Below are 16059 nucleotides of genomic sequence, written 5' to 3'. Positions count from 1 at the left end.
AATGGGAAAGTCACATCCCAGAGAGCAAAGGCACAAAGAAGGAGCGGACAGAGGGTGCTTTTTTCTGTCTGGTGGCTTCTGCCCTGTCTGAGGGGGTGAAAATACCGACCCAGAGACTAGGAGTGCAGGCGCGCACAGAGGCCCTGACTGTCCTTGTGCCAGCCCTGGAGGGAGGAGGAGGACTGCTGATTGTGCGGTTGTGCTCATTCTTTAACATTCGTAAGCGTGATGGAAACTTTCAGAGGTCGGTCACATGAAGCTGAAGCCTCTCCCTGCCTGCAAGTGCGTGATAATCACTGACGTGACTTGGGGCTCCCCATGCTCGCGGTCTGGGCCTGGGCTTTCTGTGTGGGCTCAGTGCTGAAGCTCTTCAATTAGGCAAGATAAGAAAAAAGGAAACTCTTTGGATGGCGTGGGATCACCCCCGGGTCAGGAGGGCAGCGCAGGCCCCAGCATGCTCGGCTTCTAGAATCAAAGTCCGGGCTTTTGGAGGGTAAAGGTGGAGCTTCCCATCCCGAGGGGTGTGTGTGTGTGTGTGTGTGTGTGTGTGCATGACAGTGTTCCTGTGTGTTCTGATAACATGCCCAGCGTGGTCTGTGTTTGTTTTCCCTGACAGGGTGCAGAAAGAAAAATCCGAGATGAAGAGAGGAAGCAAAACAGGAAGAAGGGGAAAGGCCAGGCCCCCCAAGCCCCGTGTAGCAACTGTGAGTTTGCCCAAGGCTGACTGCTATGTGGGAGCCTCCCGGGGGGCGGGGGAGGTGCCTGGGGACCAAGATGGGAAGTGGGGGGCACAAGCATGCAGGCAGGGCTTACAGGTGCTGGGGTGATTGTCCCTGTGGGGAGAGAGAAAACAGAATCCCATGAGCCTGGTGAGGCTAGGGTAGGTGATATCTTGCAATATGGAGACCATCGTCCTCCAGGGACCGACTGGGACTGGGTTGGTGACACACAGGACAGAGGATGAGAGTGAGGGCCCAGGCAGCAAGCCCATGCTCCTCCTGTTCCCTGGGGGCCGGGGGTCCTTTAAAATGTGACCCTGTCTGTGTGTTTGGAGAGCTTGGTAGGAGAGGCCTGAGCTTTCTCTGAGACAGGGCTGATAGTTGTGAGTTCTCAGTCATGCGTAACCCTGTCGTTTATGGGTTTTGTGGTCGCGTCCAGCCTCTGATGGGAAGTTGGCCGCCATACCTTTACAGAAGAAGAGTGACATCACCTACTTCAAGACCATGCCCGACCTGCACTCGCAGCCCGTGCTCTTCATACCCGACGTTCACTTCGCAAACCTGCAGAGGACCGGACAGGTACAGTCTCCTCACCACGCCCATGTGCCCCTGGGGGCAGGAGCAAAACCACTGTCCCTTCAGGAGAGGAAAGGGCGGTAGCCATTCCCTGTCACGGAAAAGAGTGCCTGGGAGATGATAACGACGGACGGTGGAAGAGGGAAGGAAGGCCCATTTCCTGTAAAGACAGGCATTTCCTTGGCTTTGGCGCTTGACTGCGTGGGGTGGGGGGGGGGGGGGGGGCACCTGCACTTGCACCTCAAGGAAGCGGCATGAGGGGAAAACCTGACTAAATCAAGATCCCGCCAGCAATTTTCCTCTTAGAAAATTAACCGTTCCCACTGAATGGTTCAGTCTTTTCTTATCTAAAGACAGGTGAGATTGCAGAAGCCTCTCCCTTTAGCAAACAGAACCAACTCCTGTCTTCGAGGCACATCTACATGTGAAATGAAAGACCTAATATTCACATGAACTCAGTAATCAGCCCACTGTGATAGCTCAGTTTATTTGAATATTTTGTAGCACCTAAATTTTTAATGGTGAAAATATAAATCTAGAAATGAATCTTCCGAGGGAAACTTGCTCTTGGTACTGTGTGCTGGGCCCTGGCCCAGAGGCGTGCACAGCCTTTGTCTACTGCAGCGACTGCAGAGCAGCCTGCCCTTGTGCCCTGGGCCGCCGGGCTAGTGGAGTCCAGTGCTTAGAGGCCGCTGCCCCCGAGAGGGTGTCAAGGGGCACTGCCCTGCACTCTGGCAGTAAGGATCCTGCAGCAGTGCCTGAGCGCTCTGTCACTCCCGTGGCTGACCCACTTGCCAAGCTGGAGGCCAGGCCGGCTGCCTGGGAGCTTACCCAAGGCGGGAGGCAGAGTCAGGGCCAGACCCAGGGTGGGATGGGGATTGCTGGCTTTGTATGCAAACTAAAAGGTGGCCCATGGTGGTAGGTCAAAAGATGGACTGGTTTGTCTGTAGGGGGACAGGGGCACACAGTAGCCAAGCAGGTGTGAGTCCTCCCTGCTCTGTTGTGGCGCCAGAGGCCCCAGCGCTCTCATGGCCAGCAAGGGCCACGCAGAGGGCCCGCTCTAGCTCGTGCGTAGGCTGCGGTACTCTGCAAGTCATCACGGAAAACTCAGGTGGAGGAGCGAGTCCACGGTGTGGGCACCATGGAGCAGGGAGTGCTCTAGCTGCCTTTCTTGCGTGGAGCCTCCAGGCTGTGAGCTGCTCCTATCTGGGGGTCTGCACACAGTGTTAGGCGGTCAGGCAGGGCCAGCTGTACCTTGCAGTCTCCTTGGAGCACCTGGACCAGGAGACTGCACTCCTCACCTTGGGAAAGGCCTCTGGAATCCCGCTTTGCCACAGCCCCCAGGTCCCAGGTGTTCCTGGAAGGATTGGGTCCTCTGCTCCCTCCCACCTGTCACAGTAGAAACACTGAAGTGTTGCTAGGAGCCTGCACTTATAGGTCTCTAGGTAATTTTAGGCACTCTAAAGTTTGAAAACTTACTTAAAAAGTCTTTATTGCATGGCCAGCCAGATAGCTCAGTGGACTAAAGCACCTGCTTAGGCAGAGTACAGGGACTGGGGTTCAATCCCTGGCACCATAAGCCGTGCCAGCCCCATTCCCCAGGGCATGCTGAGACCATGATTGAGACTGGGTGTGGTGGCACTCGCCTGTAATCCCAGCACTTGGGAGGCTGAAAACAGGAGGATCACTACAAGTCTGAGCTGCATAGTGAGACCCTGTACTAAATACATAAAAAAGTCTTCATTGCAATGGGCCCAATGGCAGGCAGGGACAATACAGATGTTCGTCATGTAGGAGGAAGGGAAATGACCATGACAGTGGCGGAAGTACGGAGTGAGCCAGTCAGGAGGGCAGGAAAGGAGCAGTGGCCTGCAAGCTTGGGTCCCCTCGCTGGGGAGCAGCCAGGGGAGATGTGTGATGCTGCTCTTAAGGGAACCACGCAATGCAAGTCACCAGCAGACACGTTTACAAGGCAGTCCAGCCGCGTGGCCGGCAGTGCCGCTGCTGCCTGCACTCTCGTGGGTCTCTCTGTGGCCTCTAGAAGGACAGAAGGACAGCCCCATTTCCCATACATCGTGCGACCGAAGCTCTGGATGCCACTCTGAACCCAGGGTTGGGAAGAGCACAATTTAGCCTCCATTGTTTTCTGTTTAAGAAAAAACAAAACACCCAGTACAGCAGTGTCCACTGAAGTCCCCCAAGAAATCTGGCTGTTCAGTGGAGCACCTCCTCACGGAGGTCCAGGCAGTCAGGCCTGGCACAGCATCTGGAAGCTGTCCTGAGCCTTCGGGAGCAGCCCTGAAGGGATCGGGATCAGAGGCTGTTTCAGGTGACTGAATGTTTAGACCTGGCCCTGAGCACAACCCATAGAATGCCACACCGCTCGCACGTGGGTGGCCAGGAGCAGGCACCTGTCTTGATCGGCTGTGGTTCCATCCATGATAAGGATCTTTGTACTTCCTTTGACTCTGATTCTGGTGCCGCGAGCTGATCACCTGAAGGTATTCGTCCTGCAGATGGTCCTATTGGCCAGGAGTACCTTCCAATGCTAGGCAGATTTCCCAGCCAGAAGAGGACAGAGGTTCCTGATGCCAGGGCCACTTCACACCCTTTGGGGAGAGTTCAGAGAGGGCTGGGGCACTGCTTTCCCTCCGTGGGGCATCTGCCTGTCCCCTCCACAGTAGCATAGTGACTGGTGGCAGCTCTCCTCCACTCAGTGGCATAGGCTACTCACAGACACAGTCACCCTGCATGCCCAAGGCTTCCTAACCCGCTAATTCACATCTGGCTGGCAACAGACTTTCTTAATGTGAGCAGCAAGAATTGGCTCAGGGCGGATCATAATAATCCAATCACACTGCCTTTACCTAGACAGGCACAGACTTCCAATTTTATTTCATTAAAATCTAAGAGGTAACCCCAGGGAGAATGTGAGGAGGTAAATTTTATATTTCTTTAGAAACACAGATGCGCACGCACCCACACTCGACATAATTAAACAGCTTTGTCTTTTGGAGACAGTTTCTCCCCTAGGAAAGTGTGCCTGCCCCTTGGGTAGCGTGCGTCCTTCTCATCTGACTTGAACCTCTTGGTTTGTTCACAGGTGTACTACAACACAGATGAGGAGCGCGAAGGGTAAGGTGTTTCCCTACGAACACACAGTTCCTGCGCCGGTGGCCAAGTGTGGCTCAGCCCGTCTCACTCAGACCCCGCAGGGACCGGTCCCTCTGGGAGGGAGGCTGGCGTGACACCTTACCCCCTCCAGATCTCGCTCCCCCCTAGGGCTGGCTCTTCTTGCCAGCGATGGCATGCTCAGTACCTCTGGGTGGACTGCAGTGCTATAAAGCTGTGTTGTCAGTGTCACCGACTTCTCCCTGCTCTTGACCTCTTCCCTTCAGCTTTCATCCTGTCTCTGGATCAGTGTCACCCTCCCTCAGCAGTTAAATGTCCCTTTCCCCTCTGCAACTGTTAAAGTACAGTTTTACTTCTCAGCATCTTCAGTTCCTCCAGGGATGCTTCTGAGTCTATTAGTAGTCTTTGTTTTTCCCCCAGATTGGAAATCAGACTCAGGACCTTATGCCTGTCAGGCAGGTGCTTCTGCTACTGAGCTATATTCCCAGCCCCACAGTCTCCTTAAGATGGACCTTCTCCTTAAAATTCGTGCATCTGAACCATATGAGTCACAGAATATTTGGGGCTAATTTTTTCTTAAGATCTGAGTGCTTATTTTTCTTCTTTTTCAATGATTTATTTATTTTTATGTATTTAGTACAGGGTCTCACTACATAGATCAGACTTGTAGTGATCCTTCCTGTTTTCTGTCTCCCAAGTGCTGGGATTACAGGCGTGCAGCACCACGCCCAGTCTCACTCACCACTGTGTCCCGGGGGCAGGGCCGGCACAGGTACTCCAGGGATTGAACACCACCTGCTGCATCTGCCTAAGCAGGTGCTTTAGTCCACTGAGCTATCTGGCAGTCCCTTCCATGTTTTTACTTTTGGTATTTATTTTTCAGTCTTTATCCTTGATATGTGGACTGAAATCTGCAGGCTTTCCCCCAGCCCACGGTCAAGCATGGACATCCTTGTTCCTGTGTAACTTACCTGTTTACCTGTGAGACCTCCCCTGGTGCAGGGAGCAGATCATGTAGAGTTAACCTTAGGGCCAGGGTGGCAGCAGACAGCCAGAGGACCACATCGAACTCCTGTCTGCCTTGGAAGAGTCTGAAAACTAAGTGTGGATTTCTTACATTTTAGCCGTTGGAAACACAAAAGAATAATACTGCATGGTGTGTGAAAATTTCAGGAAATCCAAGTGCCCACGGTTTCCCTGAAACTTAGCCACGTTAGTCCTGTGCTGTTTGTGTGCTTGCTTGGTGCTGTTCCAGCAGAGCCGAGTAGTTGGCTAGGCTCTGTAGGAAAAACGGGGGGCTTTCAGCTCCAGGGGAGGGCATCTCGAGGAGTGCAGTGTTTCCAGCCCACTAGGCTGGGGCAGACTCGTGCTCAGGACTGACCCTGAAGCCGCAGGCTCTTCCGCTCCCCCTGGGCTGTCCTCCTCGCCTGGCGTAGAAGCGCTGCCCGGAGCGCTAAGCACGGGCAGTTCTCTTGCTGCCCTCACTGGGCTGTCAGGTGACTGCGTGCGCACCCCAAGCTGGCACTGACTGAAGTCCTGGGCTGACTTTCCCAAAGAGTGATCTGCTGAGAAATTAGTTGAGATTCTGCTCCCACAAATGAAAGACTCGTGAGGACTTGCATAGAAGATGACCTTGTGTTTTCTGCAACTAACGTGGGGCACGAGCCTCCATTAACGTAGGACACTCAACGGCGATTAGTCTTTTCAGGCTGTAAGCAGGAAAATGAGCTCGCTCTCTCTCTGTCTCTCTCTGGGGTGCCTGAAACCCCTTTCTCAATTTGGGGAGCACCTCTGCAGCAGCGTCAGTATTTTTGTCTTGAAACTTAGCACTCCTGCTCACAGCTGAGAACTCCTCTCCCTGCAGGCGGCCCCACAGCCCGTGGCTGTGTGTGCCCCTCCAGGCCATTCTGCACACCCACTGCCTCACGAGACCAGCGGGATGGAGTCTGGTGCTGGGGAGACCAGCTCTTCCTGGTTCTCCAGTCCTTCTGTGCTGTAATGAAACTTAATTTGCCTGGATACCGGGAAACCTACGGTCTGGGCTCTTTCGTCTAGCAGATAGCCACGTCTACCTGCCCTTCCTTTCTGGCCTTACATTGAAAATAAATGAAACCATTGACTTCAGAACACATAAAACATGTTGGCTCCTTCTGGGTTTATAGAATCAAAGGCATAGAAAAGCATACCTAACTCTCACAAGCATGAGATGTATCCCAGATGTTACTTTAATTGCAAGGTCTGTCATAGCTTAGAATGGGCTGCTATCAAAAGTCAATGAGACTGGAAAAAATACAAATAAAGCTTGCTTCGTACATAGCAAGCATAGGAAAGCTCACCCAGCGTAAGATAGTGATGGCATCTCTGGCTGTTGCCCCGTCATTGACCTCCTGGCCTCGGGCTGCTCTGTGAAAAGATTTGCTAATTCTGAGATCAAGGTCACTGTGCCTCCTTAAGGTGACAGCATAATGCCACCTGCTGTCATTACAGTGTGATGAGTGGTAGAGGGAGTAATGCCCTTAAACTGCTTGCCACCTGTGCTGGGACCTAAGTTTTGGACGACTGTCCAGCTGTCTTCCTTGGTTGACACACTAGGCAAGAAGGTAAGAGAATGCTGGCTCTTGCTCTTCCTCAGCTTGGACTCACTGCATAACTCTTATGGGTGGTGCCTCAGAGGTGAGGTCACGGCGGCTCTCCTTAGCTGCTTTGCCCACTGTAGGACCCTTGCCATGCTGAGCCTCCAGTCATCGCTGAGCCAGGATAAAGCCGGGTCCTTGCCCTGGCTGGTTTGCGGTGTCAGGATTCATAAGTGACCCAGGAGACGAAATGTGCTTCATAGAATCTGGGTCTTATGAAGGAGTTTTGTTGGCTGGGTAACCCTTTGGATAAGCTAGAATGTGAGATCAGTTAGGTCACCGTTGGTTTCATCATTTAAGCCACTGACATGAAGCGCAGTATGCTTCAGACTCCCTTTAGTTACCTGCCCGTGCTGTCTTCTCCTGAGCATTAGCGTGACTGAAGAGGTGATAATGCCACCAGGGAGTCACAGGGTTTCACATTATCCGGAATCTTGAGACTGGCCCAGGGTAACCCATCCGTGTGGGGAGCTTTGCGAGTCAGTACTCACACTGGCCCGGAGTGGCAGTCGTGGCGGGGTGCTTGGTGGTGATCCAGGGGATTCTGAGTGTTGCCAGCTGTCCTTCCCGTATGGCTCCTCCCCACAGCTCCGACTTGGCCTCGCCATCGCCGTCTTCATCCAGCTTCTCCGGGGTGTTGGGATGCTTGCGATGCCAGGGAATCCTCAAGTGCCGTGTGTGTCCACTCCGTGCTCATGACAGCCTTTTCCATTTTATTTAGTTAAATTAATTTTTGAATTTTGATGTGGCATATAATGTCTGCATTTACTTCTAAAGTAGGGTATGATAGCATGGTACATATGCAATTACCCAGCCGGGTAATCAGCATTTCCATCTCCTCTGTCTCCTTGTTGCTCTGTTATCAGACATTTTAGACAGGGAAGGAGATTGTGGCCCAGGGAAGTTGAGAAACTTGTCCAAGATCCCACAGCAGTAAATTGTAAAGCAGGGATTAGAAACAAGGTGTGTCCAGCACTCCTGCCTGCACAGTTGTGCTGAACTTCCCCTCTGGCCTTGCTCCTGGGCTCAGGGATCCCCAGGGAGATGAACAGCTGATAAACACCGGCCTGGCCTCCTGTGAGACCCACTAGCAGGAGTCCATGCAGGAGTGTGCTGTCTTCCCCTTCTGTCTTCTTAGTTCTTCTCTTCCTTAGGGTGCCTGGCACAGACAGAAACTCCAGAGGAAATGCAGAGCCATCAGAGCTAGTGCAGTTGAGGTCATGCAGGGCCTCAGTACTGGGTGTCCAGGCAGAGGAGAAGGCCTGGGTCCTGGAGGAGCTCCGAGTGTTGCAGGCTCATCTCTCTAGCCAGAGAGGGAGAGCGGCACGAAGTCAGGACAGCCTGGCCATAGAGTCACAGGGAGGTGGCCTATGTCCCTGCTGTGCCCCAGGGGGCTGGATCGCCAGGCCTCAGCTGCATGTGGGACTGCAGGGACACTGGGCTCACTCCTGCCTCCTCCAGTCCACATCTGAGCAGAAAAGGGGGACAGGCAGAGGCTGCAGTGGGTAGAGCCAGACCACCTCACCTCAGCAGGGTAGAGCAGGTCTTAGTCAGCACCGAGATGGCAGTGAGGGTTCGGCCTCAGGCTGGGAGGCCCCAGGACCTGCAAGGGGGAGGGGAGGTCAACGGTGGGTCTAGCTAGCTGTGGAGGAGAGCGGGGACAGACACATGCATGACTTTGGGTTTGGACCCTTGTCTGCTTTGCTTAAAAGCTTCTGCTGTCTTTTCCAGTAGCAGTGTCCTCGTTAAACGGATGTTCAGACCCATGGAGGAGGAGTTTGGCCCAACACCCACTAAGCAGATGAAAGAAGAAGGCATAAAGCGAGGTACCTCGGGTTGGGACACACATGGGTGTGTGCACAGGGTGGGGGCCCACTGTCTGAGGAGAACGAAGCACAACCAGCCTGGGCGGGGAGCCCGAGCCCCACCCAGTTCTTACTACTAGGGTAGCTCACGGTTGGTCCTCTCCTGCCTTCACCTCTGTCCTTTCCGACACCTTGAATGGACAGCGCCTTCCTGTGTTGCCAAAGTTAGTGATGGCTTGAATCTCTGCTTTCCTGGACATCACTTGCTCCCTCCTTCTGCTTGGATCTTATTCCACCTCCCCAGAGGATCAGAAACAGAGCCCAAAGGCGTCCGCATCTCACCAGCCCCACTGTTCTGGGGACCCTTGTCCTGAGCCGATGCCAACTGGGAGGGCTTCAAGAATTATATTGGGTTGTAATTTAAAGTAAGTCACTGGTCTTGCTAGCTCTGAATCACAGTGACACACCAGGGCACCGTGACCTGCCAGCAGTAAGGGAAGTGGCCCCTGGAAGGTTCTTGCTTGGAGCACCCACTGCACATAGGAGGGAGGCAGACTCTTTGAGTCACGGTCAGCGACAGTTCTTACTCTTTATGTTGGAAGTTCCCCGAGAGAGACGTGCTCAGACCCGTCACCAGAGCTACTGCCGTGGTTGATTTGCCTTCGCAACCACTTGGGTGGTCCATGCCGCTGCTGCCCCCCGGTAATGAGTCCGCTGGCTCTGCCATGCACAGAGCGGATGGAACTGGCTTCCTGGAAACGCCTAGCACTCCAAACCAGCCGCCCACAGGTGCCTGTGGGGAAGCCGAGGGACTGTCCCTGGTGGCCCTCCTCCCCTCCCCTTCTGTGGAAGATCACCCCTGGCCCTTGCCAGCCACCATGGAAGCGAGGGGCAGCGTTGTGTCTGCAAGACAGTTTGTGACTGGAGGGGCAGAGCTGTCTAGGGCAGAGGGTGGGCTTTCCGGGGGAGTGGTGCTGCTGGACTTGAGGGCGTCAGGATTTTCTTCTGTGAGAGCCACCTGGGTTTCTCTTTGACTTTGTTTTCCTCATCTAGATGTAATTGGGGTTCTAGGTTCTACTTATTTTTCCATGTAGTGCTGACATTGTCCCTCTTATAAACCATTCATCTTAGCGGAAATGGAGGCTATAAAATATTCATCCCAGAGGACTAAATTTGGAAATCTTCAGAGATGTTCATTTTATTTATTTAATCAATATTTTTATTTATTTATTTTCACAGCTGATTAATAGGACAATTTTGATAATCAATACACTGTACATTGTTATCTTCTTAGTGGTTATCCATCGTACAAGAAGCAGACAGGATATTCTGTCCAAACACTGTTAGTATACCTCTTTCTTCTCATTGAATTAAGCAAAAGTAGCTGTGAATTTATCCTATTTTGTATATATAAATACAAAATGATCCTTCCTTTGTATCCTTTTTTTTTTTTTGTCCTGTCAGAGGTGAATATTCTATTGGCATCTAAATACTATAGGTATTTGAATTCAACTAAACAATCTAACACTGTCTAGCAGTCTATAATATTAGTGGGTTATCCTCAGAAGTTATTGACTTGAGCCTTTTATAGCTCATCGTATTAATATGGATTTACTTTATATACCTCGTTTTTATACTTTTCTGCTGGATGGTTAAGACCAAGATATAGCAAGACCTATATAACAAGAAATGTAACTTTTGTATCTGATAAGGTCAGCCAAGTACTCTCAGGATTTATCCTGTAGCCCTGTACAACCCTTTGTACATCCTGTTGTCTAATCAGTATTTTTATATCAGATAAAGAGAAAGTAACTACGTAGCCCACAGCCTCCTCCCTCCCCTGGCTGTTCTGCTGTGCCCACTCCCGTCCCAGCTCAGTGACCAGCAGCCCCTGCCCCTGTGTGCCCCAGGAAGCGACACCGTTGGGCACCTGGGCAGGTGGGAGGACGGGATCTGGGACCCATCACCTTGCTTTTCGGTGGGTGGCCATTCCTGCCAAGTTGGAGGCTGACCGGAGCAGGGCTCTCTGACCTGGCGTGTTTCCTGGGGTGACCTCCGCCTTCTCAGAACCAGAAGTCCCACTACCGGGGAGGGGCGGGCAGCGAGTGCGCGCGTGCACCACTGGAAGGACAGACGCTGCCAGGCCGGAGCCTGTATGGGCCTGGGTGTCCAAGCCTCTACCTCCACACCCACCTTCAAGGGTGGCCGGGCCCCCGCCATCCCTCAGCCTGGGCGTGCTCCGGCTCCAAGTGTGATTTCCCAGACCAACTAGTGCCTGCATCCGCTTCGCCAGGGGTCCCAGTGCTTGCCGAGGGCCCGGCCTGCACCAAGCCACGTGGACTTCACCCTTGGGTCCTTCACAGTGCCCCCGTGTGGTGGACCCTTATGTCTAGCTTCACAGGGGACCACTGGGGTGCATGCGCCGAGGTTTTGCTGGTGTCTGCCTGCATTGTGCAGCCCCCTCCTTCCCCTGTTGCCGGCCTGGAAGCCCCTATAACCTCCACAGCTCAGCTCTCTGCTGCTGCAAGGTCGCCTTCCCAGCATGCCCCTCCCCACGGTTCCCTGACAAGGCCGGGACACGTGCGTGGGGGATTCGGGGAGCATCAGTGCCCACCTTGGGGAGCTCCCCATGAACCTGAGTCAGGGCATCTGACAGCCTGGGTGGCCCCGTTTACCTCATGCCCCCGGCCGCAGGCCACGTCCCTCAGCAGGGTCGCGATGTCGCAGGCCCTCTCTACTTGTCTTCCAGTGCTGCTGTACGTGAGGAAGGAGACGGATGATGTGTTCGATGCGCTGATGCTGAAGTCCCCCACGGTCAAAGGCCTGATGGAAGCGGTGAGCCCCCGCCCCTACCTGCTGTTGTCCTCATGCAGGACAGGCAGTCACTTGGGTGACCCCAGAACGGACACTTGAGGAAGCGGGAGCCTGGGCTCTGTGGCGCTGCCTGCTGGTCATGGGCATCTTAGCATGGGAACTGAAGAGGCCGCCGTCCCAGGCTGCCTGCAGCTGAGCCTACGAGATTGCGCAGGAGGACCGGGCTGAGAGCTTCTCCTGGGCTCTGCTGAAACCAGATTAGACAGATTTGACTTCTAAGTACACACGACAAAACCAGTGAGGATCTTGCTAGCGTACCCTAAAATAAATAGGACTGCTTGGTTGAGGAAGATGCAGCCTGCAGTGATCCGAGGGTGGTCCTTCCTCCCCCCGCCCGGCGTGGGCACAGAGGGTTATTTTTTATTCCACACACGGCACACATGAACTCAACTGCTTGGAGCACAAGTTCTTCCCAGCCTTTCCCCAAGCCTGTATGTAATAGAAGATCCCTTGTGAGCTGGGGGTGCAGGTGTGGGGCCCAGGGACCATGCGCCCGCGTGGGAAGAAAAAGTGCGGAATAGACCTCCGTCCAGAGGAGCTGGGTGCGGCATGTCGGTATTGCAGGTTAGGAAGGAGCGTGGAGGTGGTGTGGCGCTTGCTGGTGCTGCCTCTTCACGCTGCCGAGCTGCAGGGGTGTGCGTTTCTAGGGACGCCGGTGTGCGACTGCTGGGTCACTTAGCGGTGCTCCCAGGAGGCCCAACATTTTGGATAACTGAAAATGGGATTTCTCACTGTGCTATGGATGAGCCACTGGTTTATGCTGTTGCCTGTACATGAGAGAGTTCCTGCTGGAGATGGAATGTCTGCATGCTGTGCGCTTACTGTATCACATAACGTAGAGCCGTGCGGTTCGTACCAGTGTACTGCGTTTGTCCAGCTCTGAGGAAGGGGCACTGGAGTCGTCCATCATAGCTGCGCTTTCACGAGGTGTCCTTCCACCCACCGGGAGCTGTGTTTCCACGCAGCATTGGTGAGGCGGCCTTCCCCTGCCTCACGCTGTTGGCGCACCAAGCCCACTGCCCTCACCGAGCTGTGCTGCAGCAGCCTCTGCCTGTAGATCTGCTTCTGGTTCTCACTTGCTGGTCTGGCCATTTGTCCATCATCGAAGCCTTTACTCATCTCGCTGTGTTCAGTGGTTTTCTTTTTAATCATTTATTTATTTATTTATTTGGTACAGGGTCTCACTAGGTAGTTCAGACCCGTAGTGATCTTCCTCTCAGCCTCCCCAGTGCTGGGATTACAGGCGTGCGCCACCAGGCCTGGTTTCGGGGTTCTAGGGCCAACACCACGTGCAGTTCTGGGATCGAACCCAGGTCCTCGTGCTTGCCAAGCAGGTGCTTAGATGGCCGAGCTATCGCCCCCGCCCTGTTCAGGAGTTTTCTTTCAAACACAGCTCACTTACTTTCTTGTCCTCTTATTTATGTACTTTTTTGTTTTCATTTTCACCTACTTGCACACGGTTTTTTCCTGGAAGGATGAAGTATGTTTACATCTGGTGGAATGACTGAAGTACTTCTTTATCTCTTCCCTCATTTTGTTGATTATTTTATGTTGTGACTTTCTTTTACTTTCTAGTTTCTCAGTCAGAAAAGTTGCTTTTCTCCCCTTTTTAAATTTAAAAGTCATCTTCACTTTTCCTAAATGGTTCCAGTTCCTTTTCCTTTTATTTCTCTTTTATTTGAAAAGAAAACTAGCTATGCCCCGCTCCCCCAAGCCTCCAGCTCCTGGACCCTCTGTAATGTGAGACGTGCATCCCTCCCGTCCATCTCCTTGTACACTTGGCTCAAATCGTCCCAGATGGTGGCTCATGAGACCCTGCTTTGCGTTGTACCCTTGTGCTGCAGGAGTTTCGTTGATCTCTGTATTTCACACCGCAGGCCAGGCAAGTGCTTGTGTTGCAGCCCCGGATCTTATGTTGTGCCCCTTGGCATGGTTTGTGGTCTGTCCAGTACGTCTGTGTGCGGTCAGGTGGGCTCTGTGAGTCTTCCTCCTCCAGTGGGCCGTGAGGCTGGACGCTGTCGGACTCTTGTCTGTCTTGGAGAGGGCTCCTCCATCTGAGGAGGGAGGCTGGCTGGTGTGGAGGACTCTCAGGCGAAGTCCTCTTCTCGAGTTGCTCACGAGAAGGCTGAAGCCAGGCTCAGCCTTGTCCTGACGAAGCCGCTTGTGCTTTCTGTCTGGGCGTGCAGTGTTTTCCTTACTTTTTGGACCACCTGGTGTGTGAGTCCTTTCCTGGTGTATCTCCTGGGATGCGGGACCCCCACTCCTGGCCAGACAGATGGGTCTTGTTTCTGGTATTTGTTCAGTGCTTCCTTTTCATCTCCTGTTTTGCCTGGAGTGGCTTTTTTTTTTTTTTTAATATCGCACGTAACCTTCTATTCTTTAAATCTCTTCTTTCCTTCTTGGTGTGCGTGTGTGTTTTTGCTTTGTGCTTTAAGATTTTTTGGCTTGATTTTTCCTGACACTATTTGGTTTACTAAGTTGGCCATCAGTCCCTCAGTTCATCTGCTGGACTTTTAATTTTTTTAATTTCGGCAGTCCTATCTTTAGATCAGAATTCTGCCCCTGTGCTTCATAAGCATTCTCTTGTATTCAGTGCTGCTTCTTCAGATGGAGGGTGTCCTCCCATACGTTACTTCTGACACTCACTGGGGCTCAGTGCTGGTCACAGGACTGCTCAGGGGCACTTGGACCCCAGCCCAGCTCCTTCTGCATTTGTTTCAGGGTGGGAGTTGATCCTGGGCTTGGAATCGATGATGCCCTGTAGCACCAGATCGTCCCAGGATCCAAAGTAGTTCCAGCTTTGCTTAAGAACTCTTCAGCCTCTTTTTCTGGCCTCTGCTACACTTTCCAGTAATCCACTCCCAGACCTCCCCAGCTGCCCCTTCCTGTGGGTTCCATAGCCCCTGGAGGAACATAGGTGGGCAGAGTGAGGGGCAGGCCTTCCCAGGGCCATCGGCTTCTCAGCTATCACTACTTTGTGTTCATAAAACAAACTTTTTTTAAAAAAAAATTTTAGGGAAGGGTCTACAGGGTGTTCAGGGTCTCACTACTAGATCGGACTCATAGTGAACCTCCTGTTTACAGCCTCCCAAGAGCTGGGATTACAGGCCCGCCACCACGCCCAGTCTCAATTGCCTTCTCAGTGCGCCCTGGGGGCAGGGCTGGCTCGGCAGGCCCGGAGATCAAACCCCTGGTCCATGAGCCTACTTGCAGGTGCTTTACCCTGCTGAGCTACTTGGCCAGCCCAAACACACATTCTAACCAGAATAAACTGCAAATTTTTACAGAGCAGAAGAAATTACCTTTTTCTGTCCATTCTTCAGCAGGAGCCGCTGGAATAGAGCCAGCAGGCGATGTACATATGTCCTATGGACTGTACACAGTGTTGAAATGAAGATGCTCCCGTAAAAGGGACACTGCCGTGAACGCCCTCAGAACGCCGCCTCCCTTTGGGCGCCACCGTCGTTTGGCCACTCTCTGACGTAGTCCTGGAGCTACTCTTCATGAGTGCTTTTAGTGCCTTGTTGTGGCTGCCTTGGTGGCCTGGCTCTGCTCAGAACGTTGCCTTCGTGCTCAGTTGGACTTCAGGGGGGAGCTGGCAGGCCGCGGTGCGGGTCCGCTGACTGCGGAGGCTGAGGGCGCGGCGGCGCGGTTGTGAGCCGCCTTTCTGTTGGCTGGCATGCGCGGCAGCATTGGCCGTATTTTTTCTCGTGTCCTGTAAACTCTCAAGGAGGACTTCCAGGCCTGCTGCAGAAAGTGGCACTGTGGGCGTTGTGCGCGAGGTGAGCAGAGTGTGGAGGGCGAAGTTCGGGGCAGTGTGTTTTATTTGAAATTTAAAGGAACGACCCGATAGCTCAGTGCACCAGAGTGCCTGCTTAGGCAGAGCACAGTGGCCGGGGTTCAGTCCCCAGGCCTGCCACGCCGGCCCCGCCCCCACGGCACACTGAGACGCGAATGAGACTGGGCGCGGCGGCGCGGCTGCCATCCCAGCGCTTGAGAGGCTGAAAACAGGAGGATCGCTGCACATCCGATCTGGTGAGACCCTGTAGACCTGGAAGACCCTGCTCTAAATACAGAAAAGAAAAAAGAAATTTAGACATTACTGCATTTCAACTATACTTACATATAGTATGGACATACACCATGTATGCATGGCCCCATTACATGTGCTGTTTTGAAACTTGACTTCTCTTAAATATATTAAGGTTATTTTTTAAAAAATGTGAATTTATGTGCACTTCCCATCTTGTTTGTGCCTGCATGGTTTTCAACTGTGGCATACTAAAATATGTTTAACACATGTTCTGTGCATTGTGTTAT

The 16059-nt window shown here is 52.9% G+C and overlaps 1 protein-coding gene across 5 annotated transcripts in view; it reads left to right on the top strand.

Moving 5' to 3' along the window:
- The window catches only part of Grhl2 (grainyhead like transcription factor 2), a 129645-nt gene that overhangs the window by 110415 nt on the left and 3171 nt on the right, over nt 1-16059 (top strand). For 4 of the 5 annotated variants that reach the window (XM_023702307.1, XM_004642263.3, XM_023702309.1 and 1 more), the window contains 5 exons: nt 617-704; nt 1159-1298; nt 4399-4430; nt 8792-8886; nt 11615-11700. In XM_023702307.1, coding sequence (XP_023558075.1) covers nt 617-704; nt 1159-1298; nt 4399-4430; nt 8792-8886; nt 11615-11700 — 441 coding nt within the window. The remainder of the gene's footprint in view (nt 1-616; nt 705-1158; nt 1299-4398; nt 4431-8791; nt 8887-11614; nt 11701-16059) is intronic. The other variant, XM_023702308.1, reaches the window with a different exon arrangement.

This window comes from Octodon degus, unplaced genomic scaffold (genome assembly GCF_000260255.1).
Source record: "Octodon degus isolate 3935 unplaced genomic scaffold, OctDeg1.0 scaffold00148, whole genome shotgun sequence".
NCBI classification, from domain to species: Eukaryota; Metazoa; Chordata; class Mammalia; order Rodentia; family Octodontidae; genus Octodon; species Octodon degus.
The sequence above is the reverse complement of the archived record's forward strand: the minus strand, read 5'-3'. Positions and strand labels throughout refer to the sequence as shown.